Source organism: Rana temporaria, chromosome 13 (assembly GCF_905171775.1).
Source record: "Rana temporaria chromosome 13, aRanTem1.1, whole genome shotgun sequence".
In the NCBI taxonomy this organism is placed as follows: Eukaryota; Metazoa; Chordata; class Amphibia; order Anura; family Ranidae; genus Rana; species Rana temporaria.
Genome location: NC_053501.1, coordinates 104,365,108 through 104,387,985, shown reverse-complemented (window position 1 = coordinate 104,387,985; position 22,878 = coordinate 104,365,108). Strand labels below are relative to the sequence as shown.

The window sequence follows — 22,878 nt, the reverse complement described above, 5'->3', positions numbered from 1 at the left end:
AACGTTCAGGTCATGTCTGAAAAATTGCAAGTGACACAAACAAAAAAAAAACATTTTATTAGTGTGAGGAAGGGTTAGAACTTTGGACAGTGTTTTTATTGCAGTATATGCCCTCCTGTTCAGGGACAACCACAACCCATATATATTTTGTACAATCGGCACAGGAACAGGAAGTGAGGCAAAATCTCTCCAATGGGTCCACAGGCATTAATAAAATCCCAAGAGAAATTTAAATCTTCTCTTCTCTAAAACCAGGGATGGACTGGCCATTGGGACTACAGGGAGTTTCCCGGTGGGCCGATGGCTCAGTGGGCTGGCTACAGTGACAGCGGACCGCCGCCCCCCTCCGCTCCTCTGTCTCTCCCTCCCCGCAGCGCTCACCTGGGGGGGGGGACAGAGAAGCAGGCCTGGAAGTTTCTCACTTCTGCATAATCTTGTACCATAAGAAGAGCACCGAACTGATTCTTTGCCCCGGGTGAAATAATGTCTAGCTTCCCCACTGGTACTGCCTATAAGAGTACCAGCCGTTCTACTCTAATAAAGTAGAATGGCTAGTGGCTAGTGAAGGGGGAGAGGGGGCTTGGGTGGCCTGGGGGGGGGGGGTGTAAGTTATCCGGCTGCCATGGGAGAGACCTGTCAAAGTGGGCCAGTCTGGATGAAGTCCAGGGCCAAATTGTTGTCCCAGTCCAGCCCTGTCTAAAACTAAAACAAAAAAAAAGATCCAACTGTTTCAGGGGACACAGGTAGGTAGATTCACAAAGAGTTAGGCCGGCTTAGTAGATAAGCCGACCTAACTCTGAATCTACGCCGGCGTTTGTTTAAGTGTATTCTCAAACAGAGATACACTTAAACAAAGCTAAGATAGGCCGGCTTGCGCCGTTCTATCGTAGCTTGCAATGTTTCTGTTGGCCGCTAGATGGCGCTTCCATTGCGGCCGGCGTAGATTATGTAAATGAGGGGATACGCCGATTCACGAATGTACGCCAGGCCTACACCGTCGCATTACGTCGTTTACGTAAGGGATAGGCCGCCTAAAGTTATTCCACCTATGAGGTGGAATAACAATGTTAAGTATGGCCGCCGTTCCCGCCGCGTGGTTCGAATTTTTTACGTCGTTTGCGCAAGTCGTCCGCGAATCGGGATTTACGTTGTTTACGTACACGTCGAAATCAATAGGCCCATACGGCGTACTTAGCCGCAATTCGCACTGGGAAATGTAGTCGCCTGGCGCATGCGCAGTGTCAAAAAACGTCAAAAAACGTGAGGTCAAGCCTCATTTCCATACAACACGCCCCCCTCCAAGCAATTTGAATTAGGCGCCCTTACGCCCGCTCGTTTTTGGCTACACCGCCGTAGATTAGCAGGTAAGTAGATTGTGAATCACTACTAGCCTAACAAATTTACGGCGGTGTAGCCTAAAAAGGCTAGGCCGCCCTAAAGGTAGGCCATTGTGTGTGAATCTACCTAAGGATGTCTACTGAGTGGCTATAATTTCTATCCTGGCATTATTCTTATCCCCTGGCTGTTAAGCAAAAACTTTTTTAGTTTTGGATAGACTTGGGAAGAGTTAAAACTTCTGCAAAGTGAAGACATTGAGAGAAGATATTAGTGCTATCGTCCCTAATGCCGCGCAGCGCTGTATCCTGGCCTAGGCCAACAAGGCCCAGGCCTAGGGCAGCACTTTGCAGGGGGGCACCACGAAAAGAGTCCCCACCGGCTTGCGCTACACTGTTAGGCCCCATACACACGATAGAATCCATCCGCTGAAAAATCCCAGCAAATGGGTTTCAGCGGATAGATCCTATGGTGTGTACACTCCAGCGGATCTGTTTCCGCGGATATTTCTCCCCTGGGATGGATTCCAGCAGATCGAATATTTGCTGACATGCCAAGCAAATCCATCTGCTGGAATCCATCCCAACGGATCCGCTGGTCTGTATAGACTCACCGGATCCATCCGTCCGAAGGGATCCCCCGCATGCGTCGTAATGATTCGACGCATGCGTGGAATTCCTTATATGACAGCGTCGCGCACGTCGCCGCGTCATAATCGCGGCGACGGCGCGACACGTCATCGCCAGAGGATTTCGGCGCGGATTTCAATGCGATGGTGAGTACACTCCATCGCATAGAAATCCGCAGAAATCCTAGAGAGGATTTATCCGTGGAAACGGTCCGCTGGACCGTATTCGCGGATAAATCCTCTCGTGTGTATGGGGCCTTAAGTGTAGCAGCAGTCTTATGGGGCGGATTTGGCTGAGAGGCATATTAGTCTAGCGCCCCCATAAATCGTCCGCACTGCTTCTGGTATGCTGGCGGCCGGCATTCTACAACTGTGGGGGGGGGGGGGGGTTCTGCTGCACCATTGGCATGCTTTTATCTTCTCATGCCGCGTACAGACGGTCGTTTTATGCAATGTAAAAAAACGACGTTTTCTGTGAAGTAAAAAACTACGTTTTTGAAACTTCAATTTTCAAAAACGATGTTGCCTACACACCATCGTCTTTCTCACAATGTTCTAGCAAAGCGAGGTTACGTTCCACCACGTTTTTCCATTGAAGCTCGCTTCATAACTAGCTTCTGGGCATGCGCGGGTGTAAAAACGTTGTTTGAAACGTCGTTTTTTGCTGCACACGGTCAATTTCTGTGAAGTAAAAAATGACGTTTTGAAAAACGACACATAAAATTGAAGCATGCTTCAATTTTTTTTGGTCGTTTTTCAGAAGACATAAAACGACATTTTCTCCCACACACGGTCAATTAAATTGACGTTTTTAAAAACGTCGTTTTTTAACATCGCATAAAACGACCGTCTGTACGCTGCATCAGTCCTCTCCATAAAATTATCCGAAATTTGTGCTTAAAGTAGAACTATAGGCAACACTTTATTTTTAATTTTGGATAGATTAAGGGAGGGTTATAGCCTCTGTCAGTTTATTTTTTACCATCCCTGTCCCATTGCAGAAATTTCCCTTCACTTCCTACCCCATAGCCAAACAGGAAGTGAGAGGAAATCTATGCAAATTAAGGGAATTTATTGCCCCCCCAACCGGCCCTCAGAACTAGTGTCCCCACTCATTTTTTAGGGCGGGTCTTAAACAGAAAGGGGCGTGACCTTGCCAGGAAGGGGTGTGTCATATTTAAATTAGGGGGTGCGCGAGTTTAGTCAGGCCTAGGGCAGCACAAAACCTAAATACACCTCTGATGCCGTGTACACAAGATCAGTCCATCCGATGAGACCGTTGTCATCAGTTAACCGATGAAGCTGACTGATGGTCCGTCGCGCCTACACACCATCGGTTGAAAAAACCGATCCTGTCAGAACGCGGTGACGTAAAACAAAATGACGTGCTGAAAAAAACGAAGTTTAATGCTTCCATGATTGATTCTGAATTTTAACCGATGGTTGTGCGTACTAACGATCGGTTTTGACCTATCGGTTAGCAATCCATAGGTTAAATTTTAAAGCAAGTTGGCTTTTTTTAACCGAATGTTAAATAACCTATGGGGCCCACACACGATCGGTTTGGACCAATGAAAATGGTCAATCAGACCGTTGTCCTCTGGTAACCTATCATGTGTACAAGGCCTAAGAGGTACACTATATTGCGGCGTACACACGCTTAGAATTTCTGACAACAAATGTTCGATGGGAGCTTGTTGTCGGAAATTCCGACCGTGTGTAGGCTCCATCGGACATTTGTTGTCGGAATTTGAGAGCTGGTTCTCAAATTTTCCGACAACAAAATCCGTTCTCATAAATTCCGATCGTGTGTGGACAATTCCGACGCACACAATTCCATGCATGCTCTGAATCAAGTACGAGACGGAAGCGCTCGGCCTGGTAAAACTACCGTTCGTAATGGAGATAGCACATTCGGCACGCTGTAACAGACTGAAAAGCACGAGGCTGAAAAGCGCGAATCGTCTCTCACCAAACGTCTACTAACACGACTGGTATTGAACTTCCCTTTTCTAGTGCCGTCGTACGTGTCGTACGTCACCGCGTTCTTGACGTTCGGAATTTACAACATCATTTGTGTGACCGTGTGTATGCAAGACAAGTTTGAGCCAACATCCATCGGAAATGTATCCACGGTTTTGTAGTCGGAATGTCCGATCATCATATGGCTGAAAGTTGGTGACCATTACACCTATATGATCTTGTTGGACATCTTAGGCCCTGTACACACGATCAGTCCATCCGATGAAAACGGACTGAAGGCTGAAGTCTGATGGTCTGATGTGCCTACACACCATCAGTTCAAAATCCGATCTAGTCCAACGCAGTGACGTAAAACACAACGACGTGCTGAAAAAAATGAAGTTCAATGCTTCCAAGCATGCGTCGCCTTGATTCTGAGCATGCGCGGGGTTTGAACCGATGCTTTTGTGTACTAACCATCGGTTTTAACCGATCGGTCAGGCGTCCATCAGTCCGATTTTAAAGCAAGTTCTAAAACTTTGGACTGTGGCTTATCCATATATTTGCAAATGTGTGCAACCAATACTCTGCTTTTAACATACTAAGTTAGACAGTTGAATTTGGCTTGCAATTTGGTTGGTAAGTTTGAGCCTGGTTATTACGCTATACTACTTTATTTATTTACTTATACATACTGGGCCAGATTCACAAAGAGATACGACGGTGTATCTACAGATACACCATCGTATCTCTGACTTACACTGGTCCTATCTATGCGCCTGATTCATAGAATCAGATATGCATAGATAGGGCTAGATCCGACAGTTTTACAATGTGTTACACTGTCGGATCTTTTTTTAAATTTAAAAATGGCGCTCCCGCTGATTTACGATAAATAATATGTAAATCAGCGAGATACGCAAATTCACGAACGTACGCGGACCCGTCTCAGTGTTCTTACGTCGTTTCCGTAGCGGTTTTCCGTCGTATACTTACCCCTTCTTTTATCAGGCGCAGTCAATGTTAAGTATAGCCGGCGTTCCCGCATCGAATTTGAATTTCCCTACGTCGTTTGCGTACGCCGATTCACGAACACGCGCGTCGCAAGTCCCGCTCACGTCGCAACCACTGACGTCCTAGTGACGTCAGTGGGAGCAATGCACGCCGGGAAATTCCCCGGATGGCGCCTGCGCATTTAAATCGGCGCGGGAACGCGCCTGATTTAAATAGTACACTCCCCTAGCCGCAGAATTTGAATTCCGCCGGGGGAGTTAGGATCCGCCGTCGCAAGTTTGGAGGTAAGTTGTTTGTGAATTAGCCACTTGCCTCCTAAACTTGGGGGAGCGGATCTTAATTCACGTTTGATCGAGCGGATCTATAGATCCGCTGCGCTACGTGAATCTGGCCCACTGTTTGCATCAACACGCATCTCATTTAAAGTCCCAACCCTTTCTTTCTTAAAACTTTGGACTGAAGGACAAAGGTCTGATGGGCCATACACACGGTAGGTTTGGACTGATGAAACTGAACTTCAGTCCGTTTTCATCAGTGTACAAGGCCTTACTCCTAAACCATGGGTAATAATATGGAGTTGGTCCCTATTTCTATAACAGACAAAAAAGAGTTTGTCTGTGGGAATTTGTGCCAACTCATGCAAAAGACCATTTGTGAGGTCAGTTACGGATGTTGAACAAGAAGTCCTGTCTTTAAATTGGCTTTTCAATTCATCCCAAATGAGGTTTGCAGTCAGGACTTTGTGTAGGCTACACAAGTTCCTCCACACCAAACTGGTTAAACCAAGTCTTTATAGAGTTGACTTTGTGAATGGAGTAACAGTAATTTTGCCATACAGTGTATATATACCAGTGGCGGCCCGTCCATAGGGGGCGCCCGGGCGCCGCCCCCCCTCCCCCAGCCAGTAAAAAAAAAAAAAAAAAAAAACTTTTTTTTTTTTTTTTTAAACATGTCCCTTTAAAAAAACGAAAAAAAAAAAAAATCCTTATGTGCACTGTGTCCCGGCACCGGGCGCCGGGCATAGTGCGGTTTGGGTAGAGCTACGTCTGTGCAATTGCAGACGCGGCGCTACACTGGCAGCTAAAATATGCCTTTGTGGCGCAAACCGACGCGCCACTATTTCCGGAGCGATGGCCGGGCGGGTGCAGTGAGTGCACACAGTGCATAGAACTATTTCACATCCCCAGTGGGCGGTGCTTTCTTTCACAGTCTCCAAGCACAGGAAGTGACCTCAGTGCTGCAGCTCAATAGAACACGCACGGCCTGAGTGAGAGGATCTGCTGCAAAGAGGTAGGGAACTAACTGAAGCCATGCCTTCCCCCCCAGTCCCCCATGTGAGAAATATATTTTCGGGCAAAATCGCGGCACCCTCCAGCACTAACCCCCCCACTTATTAAAACTTTTTTAATGTACCATCTGGCCGAATAGGCGGCCGTCAGGACCCCCCCCCCCCCCCCTGCTTATTGAAAGTTTCTGGGCGGTTGTCACTGATAATGATTTTTAATGTTCAATGCAATGCATATTATGGGTGAAATGCCAGCTGTCAGCAGCCTGAGCCCAGGAGAAGATGGGGAACTACAAGTCCCAGCAGGTTATAATATAAGGCTCCTAGGTGGATGGGTGTCTTATATTATAACCTGCTGGGACTTGTAGTTCCCCATCTTCTCCTGGGCTCAGGTGCATGCAATCCACCATCTATGGGACTACAAGTCCCAGCAGTGAGAAAAACTAGACAAAGATGATGGATTGCATGCACCTGAGCCCCAGGAGACGATGGAGAACTACAAGTCCCAGCAGGTTATATAAAGCTCCGAGGTGGATGGATGACTGGACAGTGACACAGTGGGGACAATTGGCACAGCGACAATTAAAGGGCACAGTGGTGACAATTGGCACAGTGACCACAATTGATGGCATGGCACAGTGGCTGCATTTGATGGCATGGTACAGTGGCTGCATTTGATGGCATGGCACAGTGGTGCGAATTGATGGAACAGTGGCTGCATTTGATGGGCACAGTGAGGCTGCGATTTTTTTTTCTTCGTTTGCGCCCCCCCAAAAATTTTGAGCACCAGCCGCCACTGATATATACAATGGCATGGTAAGAGTTACAGTGGAACCTGGTATTAAAAGCATAATCCGTTCCTGGAGAATGCTCGTAATCCAAAGTACTCGCATATCAAAGCGAGTTTCCCCATAGAAGTCAATGGAAACAAAAATTATTCGTTCCGCATTGACTTCAATGGCATGCAATACTGCATGTGGCAAGGGGTGGGGGGCGCCGAAACACTCGGAAAGGCCAGAGGACAGCTCGGTTGAACTTGAAAAACCTCTGAAAGGCTCGGGAACGGAGTATTCCAGAGGTTTTCTCAGCATTTCCGAAGGGCTCCGAACGGCTCCGCTCGGCTCCAGCGCCCCCCCACCTTAGGTCAAACGCGGTACTGCACACCGCTGTGGCTTAAATCCTGCTCATTTTGCGTGACAACACTCGCAAACTGATTCAGGATTTTTAAAAATCCGGGGCCATATTCTCAAATACTTTACGCCTGTGTATCAGCAGATACGCAGACGTAAGTCCGATCCTATGTTTAAGTGTATTCTCAAACTGAGATACACTTAAACATGCCTAAGATACGACGGCCTGCGCCGTTGTATCTTAGGCTGCAATATTTACGCTGACCTCTAGGTGGCGGTCAGCGTAGAATATGCAAATGACTAGTCACGCCGATTCTCTAACGTACGCTTGCCCGCCGTAGTGTTTTAACGTCGTTTCCGTAAGCGATACGCGGCGTAAAGATAAAGATGCCCCCTAGGTGGCGTACTCAATGTTAAGTATGGCCGTCGATCCCGCGTCGAAATTTTAAAATTTAACGTCGTTTGCGTAAGTCGTCCGTGAATGGCGCTGGACGCCATTTACGTTACAGTCAAAACAAATGACGTCCGTGAGACGTCATTTAGCGCAATGCACGTCGGGTAATTTACCCGACGGAGCATGCGCATTACGATTGGCGCGGGAGCGCGCCTAATTTAAATGATCCACGCCCCCTACCAGGATCATTTGAATTAGGAGGGCTTGCGCGGGTGGACTTTACGCGACGCCGCCGCAAGTTTACAGGTAAGTGGTTTGGGAATCAGGCACTTGCCACTAAAACTTGCGGCGGCGTAACGTAAAGGACATACGTTCCGCCGCCTCAGATATTTAAGAATATGCCCCCCAGTGCTCATATTGTGAAACGCTCGTTAACCGCTTTACTCGCAATCCGAGGTTCCACTGTATTGCACTAAAACTGCATGTGATCATTCAGGCCGGGTCGGTGGTGAAAGATAGCATCTTCATGCACTGCCCTGAACAACCATTTTAAAGTTTGCATTCCCAAATAGAAGCTTTGTGCCCAACCTGGAGTTCGGCTTTAGTTATTGCTATTTAGATTTTCAAAATGCAAAATGTGTAGAATACATTAAAAAGACTATTAGGCAGGCTATAGATGGTGCAAATGTATTTCCTGCAACCACAGAAAAAAATTAGCATGACTCCCCAATCAACACAGACAGTTCTGACATGGGAATCCCTTCTGCCAAGCAATTGTCTGCTCCCAGCAGGGGGGGGTGGCTTGGGAAGCCATCCCTGCCAGGAGAAAACAGTGATTATTGCTAGCAGCTATAGCAGCAACTAGTGATAAACGCAAGCAATTCTGGTACACTGGTTGTACCCAGGTTGTCGATCAATCAACTTGGTACTTTTTAGCCTGTCCACACTTGGTTCGAATCTCGTCTGGTTCCTGATGAACCAGTCGAGATTCATACCATGGCTGGCTTTAATAAATGTAGACAATGTTTATAGCACTGCACATATCTATTTTATTAGTTTTTCTGAAAACAGTCAAAATAATAAAACTTGAGGCTACATTCACATCTTCTCGATTTAGTGTTGTACTTAGTAAAATTGTATCCCTTACAGTGGGGTTGCAAGGGTTAATTGTTTGTTTAGGTCTAGGGGGCAGGCAAATCAGTTTTACTTACCCAATCCTCTGCTCCCCCAGTAGACGATGCTCCCCTATGCTCCAGCAGTGGACTGTTCCTCTGTGTCACGTCCAATGCATCCAATGAGCTCTTCATCAGTCTTGACGATGTATGGAGCATCCATCTGCCGGAGGATAGGGGAGAGGAGGCTGCAGAAAATAGTGCAAAACAGAGGAACCTGCAGGAAGAGAAGATCAGGTAAGTAAAACGACTTTTTTCAGTCCCATGGATGTAAACAAGCATTTAATCCTTGAAGTGTGGGAGGAGCAGGGGTGGACTGACAACTCATGGGGTCCCCAGGCAAAAGAAGATCATGGGGCCTCCGGGCAAAAGGAGATCATGGGGCCCCCGGGCAAACGGAGATCATGGGGCCCCCAGGCAATAGGATATTTTGGGACCCCCAGGCAATAGATTATGGGGCCACACAGTATACATACACACAGAATACACATACACACACTGAAAAGGTACTGAAGAGGCGGGGCAGCTATATTTTGGGGATTTTTAGACCAAAAGGATGTTGGTAAGGGATATTTCAGGGACAGATGTAAAAAAAACACACATTTTTACATACCGTCCCTGGTTTTACTGAGGCTGGCAACCCTGATGGGGCCCCCTAGTGGCATGGGGCTCTCGGGCAATGCCCGAGTGCCCGAATGGTCAGTCCGCCCCTGGGGAGGAGTCCCAATGGAGGCAATGGAGCAGTTATACTTTCTGCAGAGTTCTGCTTTAAAAAAAGAAAATCACACTTTCGGCAACTTTGGTGCCATTTCCACCAAAACACACCTTCTAAATGAATGAAGTAATGGAAAGTAGATATGCGCACACTGAAATATTTTGTTTCGGAATTTCGTTTTAGTCCGAAAAATACATTTATTTAGTTACTCCCGAAAATCAACACATAAAAATTAGCACATAAAAATGAACAAGTGAAAGTGAATTAAAGCGGTTGTAAACCGCATAAACTTTTTTTTTTTCCCCCCAAACCTGCAATGCAAAAGGCATAATAGGCTAGTATGCACCGCATACTAGCCTATTATGAAATACTTACCTCGGAACGAGGTGTGTACCACTTACCTGGTCCACGCCGAGCAGGATGTCATCTTGCTCCGGCGTGTCTTCCGGGTATCGCCGCTCCAGCGCTGTGATTGGCTGGAGCGGCGATGACGTCACTCCCGCGCGTGCGCGCGGGAGTTTTAAAATCGGCAGGGTCCGGCAGATGCCGGTCCTTCAGCCGTGGATTCCCCCCTGCGCATGCGCCGCCCGCATTGCGGGGGTAATATCTCCTAAACCGTGCAGGTTTAGGAGATATTCCCCTTACCTACAGGTAAGCCTTGTTGTAGGCTTACCTGTAGGTAAAAGTCCAAATAGTGGGTTTACAACCACTTTAATAGTGCATGTGAATGATCCATAAACATATAAAGAAAGTTGAAAATAAAATAAAAGTGTCCATAAATCACACCAATCTTCAAGTGATTAAGCAGTGATTGATCAATGAATGGTATCTTCCTTGAAGAAATCTTGATACAAACTTTCCACCACACCTCATGTGCTTGTGAATCCACTCCCAAAGGAAAAAAACTCACCAAAACAATATGCCTCACATTCACATGTTCAGGACAATAGCTTGATAGCCCACCCGGGTTGATAGACAATTCCAACGGTGATCACAAATCAATCAAATCCACATGAAAAAATAAATAAAATGCTTCCAATGGTGAAGTATGTAAAACCAATTTACATAAAAAGTGCTCACAAATCCTCACTCATCGTACTCACATGTTATAAAATTCACACAGACACTTCAATCAAAAAAGTTCTCTAATGAAGGAGACTTGCAGTTATGCCGCGTACACACGGTCTTTTTTCGGCATTCATTTTTTTTTGTTTTTCAGCATGTCCAAAAAACGACGTTTTTCCAACTTCATCATTAAAAACGATGTTGCCCACACACCATCGTTTTTGAAAAAGGGGAAGTTCTATTTGCCTTTGGGCTGCTTTAGCTGATTCCGTGTTAGTAAAAGACGTTTCACGCTTTTTTGTCTGTTACAGCGTGATGAATGTGCTTACTCCATTATGAATGGTAGTTTTACCTGAACGAGCGCTCCCGTCACATAACTCGCTTCTGGGCATGCGCGGGTTTAAAACGTCATTTTAGCCCACACACGATCATTTTTTACAAACCGAAAAACAACATTTTTTTTTTCGTTTTTCAGAAGCCGAAAAATGATTTGAAGCCTACACACGATGATTTTAAATGACGTTTTTAAAAAGATTTTTTTTTTCAATGCCGAAAAACGACCGTGTGTACACGGCATAAGAGGTTAGGTTATTGCGGTCACGACGGACACAGAACACCCAGCAGATCTCACTCTCCACTTGCCCGCTCACTTCCCCAGCCAGAACAGCTACCTCCCTCGGCGGTGATAGTACGTATAGGGATCATAAAAATTTGCACAAAAATATGCCGTGCAGGCCCCGCCCAGACATGTTTCGTCCCATTGAAAAAGTCTATACTGAGGAAACATGTCTGGGCTGGGCCTGCACGGCAATTTTTTGTGATCCCTATCCGAAAACGGATGGATGAAATACGGACATACTGGCCTAGATTCACGTAGGGCGGCTTTACGTTGTGTGGGCGTAGCGTATCTTATTTACGCTACGCCGCCGCTACTTAGAGAGGCAAGTGCTGTATTCACAAAGCACTTGCGTCCTAAGTTACGGCGGTGTAGCGTAAATAGGCCGACGTAAGCGCGCCTAATTCAAATTGGGAAGAGGTGGGTGTGTTTTATGCAAATAAAGCATGACCCCAGGTAAATTAAGTTTTGAACGTACGGCGCATGTGCCGTCCGTGGACGTATCCCAGTGCACATGCGTCGGATAGAATGCCTAAGATAGAATGCCTACGACGTGAACGTAACTTACGCACAGCCCTATTCGCGTACGACTTACGCAAACGACATAAAAAGTTACGCTTGTTCCGACGTCCATACTTTGCATGGGCTACGCCACCTAGAGACCAGCTTTATCTTTACGCCGGCGTATGTCTTAAGTAAACGGCGTAACTAATTGCGATGGGCGTACGTACGTACGTTTCGTGAATCGGCGTATCTTGCTCATTTGCATATTCAACGCGGAAAACAACGGAAGCGCCACCTAGCGGCCAGCGTAAATATGCACCCTAAGATACGACGGCGTAGGAGACTTACGCCGCTCGTATCTTAGCCAAATTTAAGTGTATCTGTTTTCCAGAATACGCTTAAATATACGACGGCGCAGATTCGGACTTACGACGGCGTATCTACTGATACGCCAACGTAAGTCTCTGAGAATATGGCCCACTGTCCGCAAGTGTGAAAGGGGCCATAGGGCTATCCTTCTATTGCAAAGATAACCAATATGCCCACTTTGAAAATGAATCCATAGGGTGAAACACAATTTATGTTGCTATATAATGCATATATTTGGATCATATAGTTCTGTGACTTACCTTTCTGGGTAGTAGTGCTTGTATAGACCAAAGGAAAAGACAACATCATATCATTATAACTTAATTTGCAAAAAAAGTAAAAAATGTTTGAATATTTTGCTTCTTTTTCAAATTGTATTCATTGACTTTCAGAACATTCTGTTGTTATGCTCAATGGGTGAAGACCAAGTGCTTTTCCGTGTATTGAAGTTGTCTTCTTATATATGATGTAAGAAGCACATTTTGGTCCCTCGGAGGTTGAATCCAGTTTTATTTAGTTTTAGTATCTCCCAGTAGAAAGGCCTCTGGTCCTTTGTGAATATTTGTCTGATTTATTTTCTTAAAGAATGTTGCGTATAAAGTTAACTTTATGCATTGTCTGTCCTTTTTTTTTTTGTTTGTTTTAATTGTTATTACAGTCTAGTCATGATCATTATTATTTTTTTCTTTTTTTTTTTTTCTTTTTAAATCTTTAAAGCATGCTTTACATTTTACTATCTCATTGTAGAATCCTTTAATAATCTTCTTTAAAATTTACCAACAACTATATACCAAATAGTCCATTCAATTTATATTCAGGCAGGTCAGTGCTTGTACGATGTACCTATTGGTGTGCGCAGCCTATTGCATTAGGGTGTGCACCCCAAAGCTCAAACAAGTATTACTGATAACTCACAATGTTCAATCAGAAAGGGAATACATATTTACCGTCCCCTTCACCCACTCATCCTAAAACATCTCCGCAGCAACAGCCAGCGGGAAAGGAGAGGAGGGAATCCGGAAGCGCTGTGGGAGAAAGGGGAAGAGAAGTAGGGGGAATCTGTGCTGCACAGGGTGATTAGGGTGTGCCTGGGCACACCTGGCACACCCTGTGCGCACGCCTATGAATGTCGCGTATATACTCGAGCATAAGCCGACAATTTCAGCACATTTTTTTATGCTGAAAAAGCCCCCCTCGGCTTATTGTCGAGTGAGGGTCTCCCGCTGTGTTATGCAGTCTTAATGGCAATCGGCGGCTGTCCACTGTAACAAATCCCCGCCTCCTCCGTGATAGACGGAACACTGAACATTGATAACAATGCTGGGAAACTGAATCAGCTTTCTGTCTATTACGGACGAAGAGAAGGCGGGGCTTTGTTACAGTGGATGCCAGTTGCATGACACAGCGGGAGATCAAAGGTACATGAGGCTGCAAATGGGCACAGTGAGGCTGCAGATGGGCACAGTGAGGCTACAGATGGGCACAGTGAGGCTGAAAATGGGCACAGTGGGGCTGCAGATGGGCACAGTGAGGCAGCAAACGGACACATTGAGGCTGTAAATGGGCAAAGTGAGACTGCAGATGGGCACAGTGAGGCAGCAAATGGGCACAGTGAGGCTGCCGATGGGCACAGTGAGGCTGCCGATGGGCACAGTGAGGCTGCCGATGGGCACAGTGAGGCAGCAAATGGGCACAGTGAGGCTGCCGATGGGCACAGTGAGGCTGCAGATGGGCAAAGTGAGGCTGCAAATGGGTACAGTGAGGCTGCAAATGGACAGTGAGGCTGCAGATGGGCACAGTGAGGCTGCAGACGGGCACAGTAAGGTTGCAAAGGGGCACAGCGAGGCTGAAAATGGGCACAGTGAGGCTGCAGATGGGCAAAGAGAGGCTGCAGATGGGCATTGTTGACCCTCTTTTCCACTTACAGTAGCTGCTGCATTTCCCACCCTAGACTTATACTCCAGTCAATAAGTTTTCCCAATTTTTTGTAGTAAAATTAGGTGCCTCAGCTTATATTCGGGTTGGCTTATACTCGAGTATATACGGTAGTTGCTGGTAAACTAAAAGAAGACGAACCAATCTGAAATATTGCATCAATATTGGGCTCATCCAGTTGCCTGCACAGAATTTCAATTCACTTCTATATTCATCCGATATTTACTTTTTTTTTAATCTTTATTTGGTTTTATGTTATGAACAACATTTGTATACATTTCATTTTTTTTTAACCAAGACAGTTAAAATACATTACTCTCTTTAACCTCCTGTGCATTTTGTCCTCCTCCACCAAAAATGTGGTCACTCTTCTCCCATGCTCCTCCTCCTATCCACTACCCACCACATCCATTTTTCTGTATACGGTACTTCTTTTTTTTTTAACTCTATCTATTTTTCAATACCATATTAAATCTTGCTTCCTCGTCCTCTTCTCTACTACTTAGCTATTCCATTTTATAGATATAGGGGTAGATTCAGGTAGATGGGCATAATTTTGTGTGGGTGTAGCGTATCTCAGATACGCTACGCCGCCGTAACTTAGTGAGGCAGGTTCTGTATTCACCAAGAACCTGCGCCCTAAGTTGTGGCGGCGTAGCGTAAATCTGCCGGCGTAAGCGCGCCTAATTCAAATTGTGAAGAGGTGGGCGTGTTTTATGTAAATAAAACATGACCCCACGTAAATGACGTTTTTGACTAACGGCGCATGCGACGTCCGTGAATGTAACCCAGTGCGCATGCTCCAAATTAACCCGCAAAAAGCCAATGCTTTCGACGTGAACGTAAATTACGCAAAGCCCTATTCGCGAACGACTTACGCAAACAACGTAACATTTTCAAAATTCAACGCGGGAACGACGTCCATACTTAACATAGGATACGCCTCATATAGCAGGGGTAACTTTACGCCTGAAAAAGCCTAACGTAAACGACGTAAAAAAATTCGCCGGCCAGATGTACGTTTCTGAATCGGCGTATCTACCTAATTTGCATATTCCTCACGTAAATATACGGAAGCCCCACCTAGCGGTCAGCGTAAAATTGCAACTAAGATACGACGGCGTAAGAGACTTACGCCGGTCGGATCTTAGTCAAATCTATGCGTAACTGATTCTAAGAATCAGGCGCATAGATACGACGCCGCAAACTCAGAGATACGACGGCATATCTGGAGATACGCCGTCGTATCTCATACCTGAATCTGGCCCATAATCTATTCTCACGAACCATTATTTTATCATGGACCTTTCCGGATCAAGCCATTTTTTAGGAATTATTCATTTTCCTGCATTCAATAAGTGAGGGATCATTGTTCTTTTATATTGTTTTTTTTGTGTTACTTGATCTGTGAAATAGACATGTCTATGGGTCTTTTAATATCTCCTTCCCTGTAAATTACTTATATAGGTTTATATCTCTTGCCAGAATTCCTTTATTTTAATGCAATCCCGCTATATGTGGGCCATGCTGCCTATTTGATTGCAACCTCTCCAGCATAATGGGGATTTTTACTGTTGAATCCTATAGACTTTCTCAGGCGTTCTCAAGTCCTTTCTTGTATTAAGAGAGGTATGGACTCCAGAGAGAGAGAGATATAATTTTGCCCCTGTACAAATCATTAGTAAGACCTCATCTGGAATATGCAGTTCAGTTTTGGGCACCAGTTCTCAAAAAGGATATCGGTGAACTGGAGAAAGTGCAGAGAAGGGCAACCAAACTGATAAGAGGCATGGAGGAGCTCAGCTATGAGGAAAGATTAGAGGAACTGAATTTACTCTCTCTTGAGAAGAGGAGATTAAGGGGGGATCTGATCAACATGTACAAATATAAAAAGGGTCCATATAGTGAACTTGGTGTTGAGTTACTCACTTTACGGTTAACACAAAAGACAAGGGGCACTCTTTACTTCTAGGGGAAAAGAGATTTCATCTCCAAATACGGAAAGGTTTCTTAACAGTAAGAGCTGTGGAAATGTGAAACAGAATCCCTCCAGAGGTGGTTCTGGCCAGCTCAGTAGATTGCTTTAACTACTTGCCGACCAGCCGCCGCAGTTATACGCGCGAGGTCACGTAGATATAGGTCACCTCGCGAATCAGCCACTAGGGGCTTGTTACAGAGTGAGAACCGGGAGCTGTGTGTTTACATGGACCCCCCGTGGAGGTCATATGTGGCCTCACCACCCATGTCAGAACTTGGGCTCCCGTTTCCGGGGCCCCCTACATGGAACACATTCCTTGTATTCCAGCAGTAGGTCCATCCATGCATACGCGTGCCCCCCGGTCGCCATACGGGACCCTGTGTGGTGGCACCCGCCCCACTCGCCTGTGGGTTTTCTTAGACATGCTTCTGATGAAGCGGCCTGAAGAAGAGACTTAAAAGTCTCGAACGCGCGCACCTCCCGCGCCCGGATGTGAAGTCGGCAGCAGCAGCAGCAGCAGCACACAGTGGAGACCTGTACCGTGCATGTCAGTTCCGAGGGCGCTTTTGGTTCCCGTCGCGGCTGCAGTACAGACCAGGACAACACTGTATGCCAGCATGAGGACATCTCGTCGTCTCCGGGACCCCCGCGGATTAATTCTTTTCAATCTGTTATGCTTCTACCTACACCAGCATTGTGAGTAGGTTATCTACATGTTTTAACAATTTTCCAATATTAAATACACCTGCTACGCTCAGAAGGCGCTGCATTGTGTCTCTTTTCTGATTGTCATGACTCTCAACCCACTGTTCTACTCCCCCTCCTGGGGAATCGTATACTGGTGTTGTTTTGGTCGCTATTTCTTTTATTTTCCACCCCCTGCTGTGTTTTTACTGATGCTGTATTCAATAAAATGTTTTTTATATATTTTTACATCCCTGTTTGTACATTCTATATCCATATTACCAGTACTGCGATAGTCCAACAATAGGCCCCCCCCACCCCCCCCCATTTTTGGTTCTCTGGTTTGGGGACCTCAGAACCAATTTCTCCATATATCTATATTCAGGATGATGGTACGCCCTTTTTCAAGTGTCTATTGACTTTTACCCTCAGAGGTTTCCTTTCAAATTACTATGTAACTATGTAAAAAATGTGTATGTAAAAAATTTGTGTTGCGCCAAAAATAAAAAATAATAATAATATTGATCAACAAAACCTTGAGTCCATGAGTCACCAACGTGACATAAATAAGTGAACAGGTATCTTGACCATTGAATCACCAACATAATCCTCCAGCTTGTGATTAAACCATCACAAATTAAGGATGTGCTCTTACCAGAGAGCGTTGATCTCCTATTATGGGAGGTCAAAAAGGCTCTTATATCTCAGATACTCCAACACCGTTGAGAAAACCACATGAGAAAGGCAGGGGGAGATCACTCCAAACAGCCAGTGGGGAAATCAATAGATCCTCTTATTCCAGCCTTAGGCCTCGTTCACACGACCGTTTTCCTCGACAGAATCCATCAAGAAACTTGGTGGCAGAGCTTTTTTGCCGAGGAAAACGGTCGTGTGTATGTTTTTCATCGAGGAAACTCGAGGAACTCGACGAGAAAAAAAGAAAACAAGTTCTCTTTTTCTTCTATGGGAGTCTCAATTTCCTTGTCGTGTTCATCGTCGGGCTGGTTTTCGACGAGAAACACGATTGTGTGTATGCTAAGAATCCCGCGCATGCTCAGAATAAAGTATGAGACGGGAGCGCACCTTCGGTAAAAGTAGCGTTTGTCATGGAGATAACACATTCGTCACGCTGTAACAGTCTGAAAAGTGCAAATCGTCTCTTACCAAACTTTTACTTAACACGCAGTAACATGAGATTAGCAAAAGCAGCCCCAAGGGTTGTGCCAGTGGAATCGAACTTCCCCTGCCGTTGTATTTGTTGTACATCACCGCTTTTAAGGACGAGGAGATTTGGTCTTGACAGTGTGTACGCAAAGAAAGCTTGTCAAGTTTCTCGACAAGCCTAACAAGGAACTCGTCGAGGAAAACGATGTTTCAATTACGACGAGTTCCTCGGTCGTGTGTACGAGGACATAGCACCAAATGGCATACCCCAATGAGAGAAAAAACGCCAAAATAGTGTACATTTTTTTAACAGGACTTTATTAAAAGTAATGCACTTACATGCCAACGGATTAAAAACAGCATGAAGAAAAGAAGAAAGTAATTAACCGGCTTCTGTTAGAGGGTCCCCTTAGTGCCCACCAGTGCTGCTAATCAGTGCCCTCCAGTGCTGCCGATCAGTGACCACCAGTCCCTTCTATCAGTGCCCATCAGTACTGCTAATCAGTGCCCACCAGTGCCATCTATCAATGCCCTTCAGTGCTGCCAATCAATGCCTCATCATCAGTGTCATTTATCAGTGCTACCTATCAGAACTGCCTACCAGTGCTTATCGGTGCCCATCATTGCCACCTATCAGTGCCCATCAGTGTCAGCCATCAGTGCTCATCAGTGCCACCTATCAGTGCAGCCTCATCAGTGCACATCAATGAAGAAGAAAAATGACCTGTTTGCAAAATGTTATAACAAAATCTGAAAAATGTTTTTTTTTTTTCAAAATCTTTTTTGTTTGTTTAGCAAAAAATAAAAAACCCATTGGTGATTAAATACTACAAAAAAAAAAGCTTTATATGTGTGAAAAAGATGAAAATGTGCCTTATCAGGCAGGGGGTATAAGTGCCCAGTAAGCAAGTAGTTACACCACTATAGAGAGCCTAATAATCATCATGGAGTCTAATCTAATCTTTCAACCTAATCTAGGAAATCTGCACTTGGCCTTGTTGAGCTCTTTCTTTCTACCCGTAGTAGATGGGACCATCATATCATCTTCTTTTGTACCATCAAAAACTTGCAGTAGGCTTCTCGGCGAAAGTGAGAAACTGGTTGCTGCTCTTTTTGGAGTGGCTTCTGTTCCTGGACCCTAAGTGCAGAACTACACTAGACTCGTTCACACTCCCCAGGCCCAGGCCCTCCCCAGAGAAAGAATTGCATCTGTACTCTACAATCCCCAGTATTAGTATAAAAATGTATTGGTCCAAGCAACCCTGTATCCCGCCCAGGCCTAGGGCAGAACTTTGCGGGGGGGCAGCACGGAAAGAGTCCCCGCCGGCTTGCGCTACACTGTTAGTGTAGCGCCAGTCTTATGGGACGGACTGGGCTGATAGGCAAATTAGTCTAGCGACCCCCATAAAGTGGCCGCACTGCTTCTGGTATGCGGACAGCCAGCATTCCACAACTGGGAGGGGGGGGCTTCTTCTAATTATGACTATCCTATCATCCTGGACCACAAACCTTCCTCACTGTGCTATATGTTTTCTGCTGCACCATTGGCATGGTTATATCTTCTTAGTCCTCTCCATAATATTATCAGAAATTTGTGTTTAAATTAGAACTATAGGCAACACTTTTTTTTCATGGATAGGGTAAGGGAGGGTTATGGCCTCTGTCGGTTAATTTTTTACCATCCCTGTCCCATTGCAGAGATTTCCCTACACTTCCTGCCCCATAGCCAAACAGGAAGTGAAAGGAAATCTATGCAAATTAAGGGAATTCATTGCCCACCCCCAGGCCCTCAGAACTAGTGTCCCCACTTGAAAATTTCAGGGCGGGTCTTAAACAGAAAGGGGTGTGGCCTTTACAGGAAGGGGTGGGTCATATTTAAATTAGGTGGTGAACGAGTCAGGCCTAGGGCAGCACAAAACCTAAATACATTACTGGGTCCAAGTGTTAGCCGATAAAGCCCCACTTGGATCCTCTCACTTTGAAGCATTTAACTTGATCCATGGGTTAACCATAGAGGTGAAGGCAAGGTTTTTACAGCTCTGTGTGTAAATTAGGTAATGTTTTTAAAGAAATAAACTGATTAAGCGTCCACCTATACAAAGTCCTCTCTAAATACTCATCTAGTTGTGTCAAACGATGAGAAAGCATCAGTGCCGATCCTGACCTCCCTGGGGCCCTAAGCAAAATTCTGCTTACGGGCCCTCTACCTGACCTGTGATGCCGTGAGCTATGTAAACCATTAGCCATGTGCCCAGTGCACACCATGCAGCCTTGTGCCCAGTGCACACCATGCAGCCTTGTGCCCAGTGCACACTCTGCAGCCTTGTGCCCAGTGCCCACCAAATGCAGCCTTGTGCCTACCAAACGCAGCCTTGTGCCCAGTGCCCACCATGCAGCCTTGTGCCAACCATGCAGCCTTGTGCCCAGTGCACACCATGCAGCCTTGTGCCCACCATGCAGCCTTGTGCCCAGTGCACACCATGCAGCCTTGTGCCCAGTGCCCACCAAATGCAGCCTTGTGCCCACCAAATGCAGCCGTGTGCCCAGTGCCCACCATGATGCAGCCTTGTGCCCACCAATGCAGCCTTGTGCCCACCAAATGCAGCCTTGTGCCCACCATTCAGCCTACCTGTGCAGGGGAGGAAAGGAGAGGAACAGGTGAGCCACCCAGATGATCAGCGCCCAGCGCAGGGAACACATCGATAACAGCTTTCATTTCAATTGCCGTGTTCCCGCCGCTCAACGTCATATACAGCCCCGCCCTCTGGCCGGGGAACTTTAATTGACAGATCATCCGTCACCAGGATTGGACGGCTGATCTGTCTACCAAAGTTTCGGGACCAGGAGGAGGGGCTGTATCTGACACGGCAATTGAAATGAAACCTGTTATCGTTGTGTGTTCCCTGCGTGCGCTGCGCTCTAAACATCCGGGCGGCTCTCTCTCTCTTCCCCTCCACGATCGCTGGGAGAAGGACTCTGATTCCACCGGCACCGCCCCTACACCCACGAGGGGGAAGCCGGGGCCTAGAGTAATTTTCGGGGCCCTACGCATCTTGCGTAGTGAGCGTATAGGGCGCATCGGCTCTGGAAGGCATGTCTGGTCTACTAGCTCTAAGCACAAAAATTAAACAATGGCCTGTTAGCCTTCTAGATCTTTATCCCATGTTGGTTTTGCTTTAATTGTATCTTTGACATCCTTGTTTCTCATACTGTAGATGATGGGGTTCAACATTGGCGTCACAGCCGTATAGAAAATAGACACATTTTTGTCTGTTTCTGCAAAATACGTAGAGCGGGGCCTCAGATACACAAACATGATGGTCCCATAGTAGAGAACCACCACCGTCAGATGAGAAGCACACGTGGAGAAAGCTTTAAGTCTTCCCTTTGAGGAGCTTATTTTCAAGATGGTGGAGATGATGTGGATATATGAAATAAATGTCAAGAAAAAAGAACACATAGCAATGATACCCGTTGCAATATAAGTGGCTATTTCATTAAGCTGTGTTTCTCGACAGGACAGTCGAAAAAAAGGAGGCATCTCACAGAAGAAGTGGTTGACATGGTGGGACTTGCAGTAGGGGAGTTGGAAGGTGAGGACAACGTGGATGGCGGAGTTCGTGAATCCTAGAATCCATGAACATGCAGCTAAACTGACACAAAGCATCTTGCTCATGATGATGTTGTAGTGCAATGGTCTACAGATGGCAGCAAACCGGTCATACGCCATGACGGCCAGAATCATACACTCTGTGGATCCTAAAGCCAAATGGAAGTACATCTGTACTGCACATCCCAACAAGGAGATACTTCTATCCATGACCACAGTATTCACGAGAAGTTTGGGAACGATGGTGGATGAGAAACAGATGTCTATAACAGAGAGATTACTCAGAAAGAAGTACATGGGGGTCTGTAGCTTTGGGTTGATCCTCACCACAATGATCAGTAGAAGGTTTCCTGACAACGTCATTATGTAAATCATAAAGAACACAAGGAAGAAGATGGCCTGGAGATGGGGAACATCAGATAGACCAAGGAGGATGAAACTTTCTGGAGATGTTTGATTGACGTCTTCCATAATATTCAGTTACTATTCAGTTACTGCCTAATATAAGACATTTTTAACATCTTAAATTGAATATATGTACCGTATATACTCGCGAATAAGCCGACCCGCATATAAGCCGTGGCACCTAATTTTACCACAAAAAAATGGGAAAACTTATTGACTTGAGTATAAGCCTAGAAATTCAGCAGCTACTGTAAGTGGAAAAGAGGGTCAACAATGCCCATCTGCAGCTTTACTGTGCCCATTTGCAGCCTCACTGTGCCTCACTGTGCCCATCTGCAGTCTCAATGTGTCCATTTGCAGCCCCACTGTGCCCCACTGTGCCCATTTGCAGCCTCACTGTGCCCATCTGCAGCCTCAATGTGCCTATTTGCAGCTTCACTGTGCCCATTTGTAGCCTCACTGTGCCCGTTTGCACCCTCACTGTGCCCATCTGCATGCCTCACTGTGCCCATTTTTAGCCTCACTGTGCCCATTTTCAGCCTCACTGTGCCCATTAGCAGCCTCACTGTGCCCATTTGCAGCTTCACTGTGTCCATTTGCAGCCTCACTGTGCCCATCTGCATGTGGCTGCAGACGGACACAGTGAGGCAGGGAGACTCGAGTATAAGCTGAGGGTGGCTTTTTCAGCACAAAAAAAGTGCGGAAAAACTTGGCTTATACTCGAGTATATACAGTAAGTTATTTTCCTTAACTACTTGACCTCTGAAAGGTGTAACCCCCTTCACAGCCAGGGCATTTTTTCCTATTGACCACTGTGCTACTTTAACCACTTAAGGACCACCTCCTGCACATTTACATTGGCAGAATGGCACGGCTGGGCACATGCACGTACAGGTACGTCCTGTGCTAGTAC

General features: G+C 46.0%; 1 protein-coding gene across 1 annotated transcript; it reads right to left on the bottom strand.

The window, feature by feature from the left end:
• Positions 1–8,993: 8,993 nt before the first annotated feature.
• Positions 8,994–22,031, bottom strand: LOC120920100 (olfactory receptor 2G3-like). Its single transcript, XM_040332013.1, has 3 exons — positions 21,137–22,031; positions 20,958–21,016; positions 8,994–9,137 (listed from the first exon to the last, which is right to left on the bottom strand). Exons 1-3 carry the CDS (start codon positions 22,029–22,031, stop codon positions 8,994–8,996), a joined length of 1,098 nt encoding a protein of 365 aa, XP_040187947.1.
• Positions 22,032–22,878: the final 847 nt, after the last annotated feature.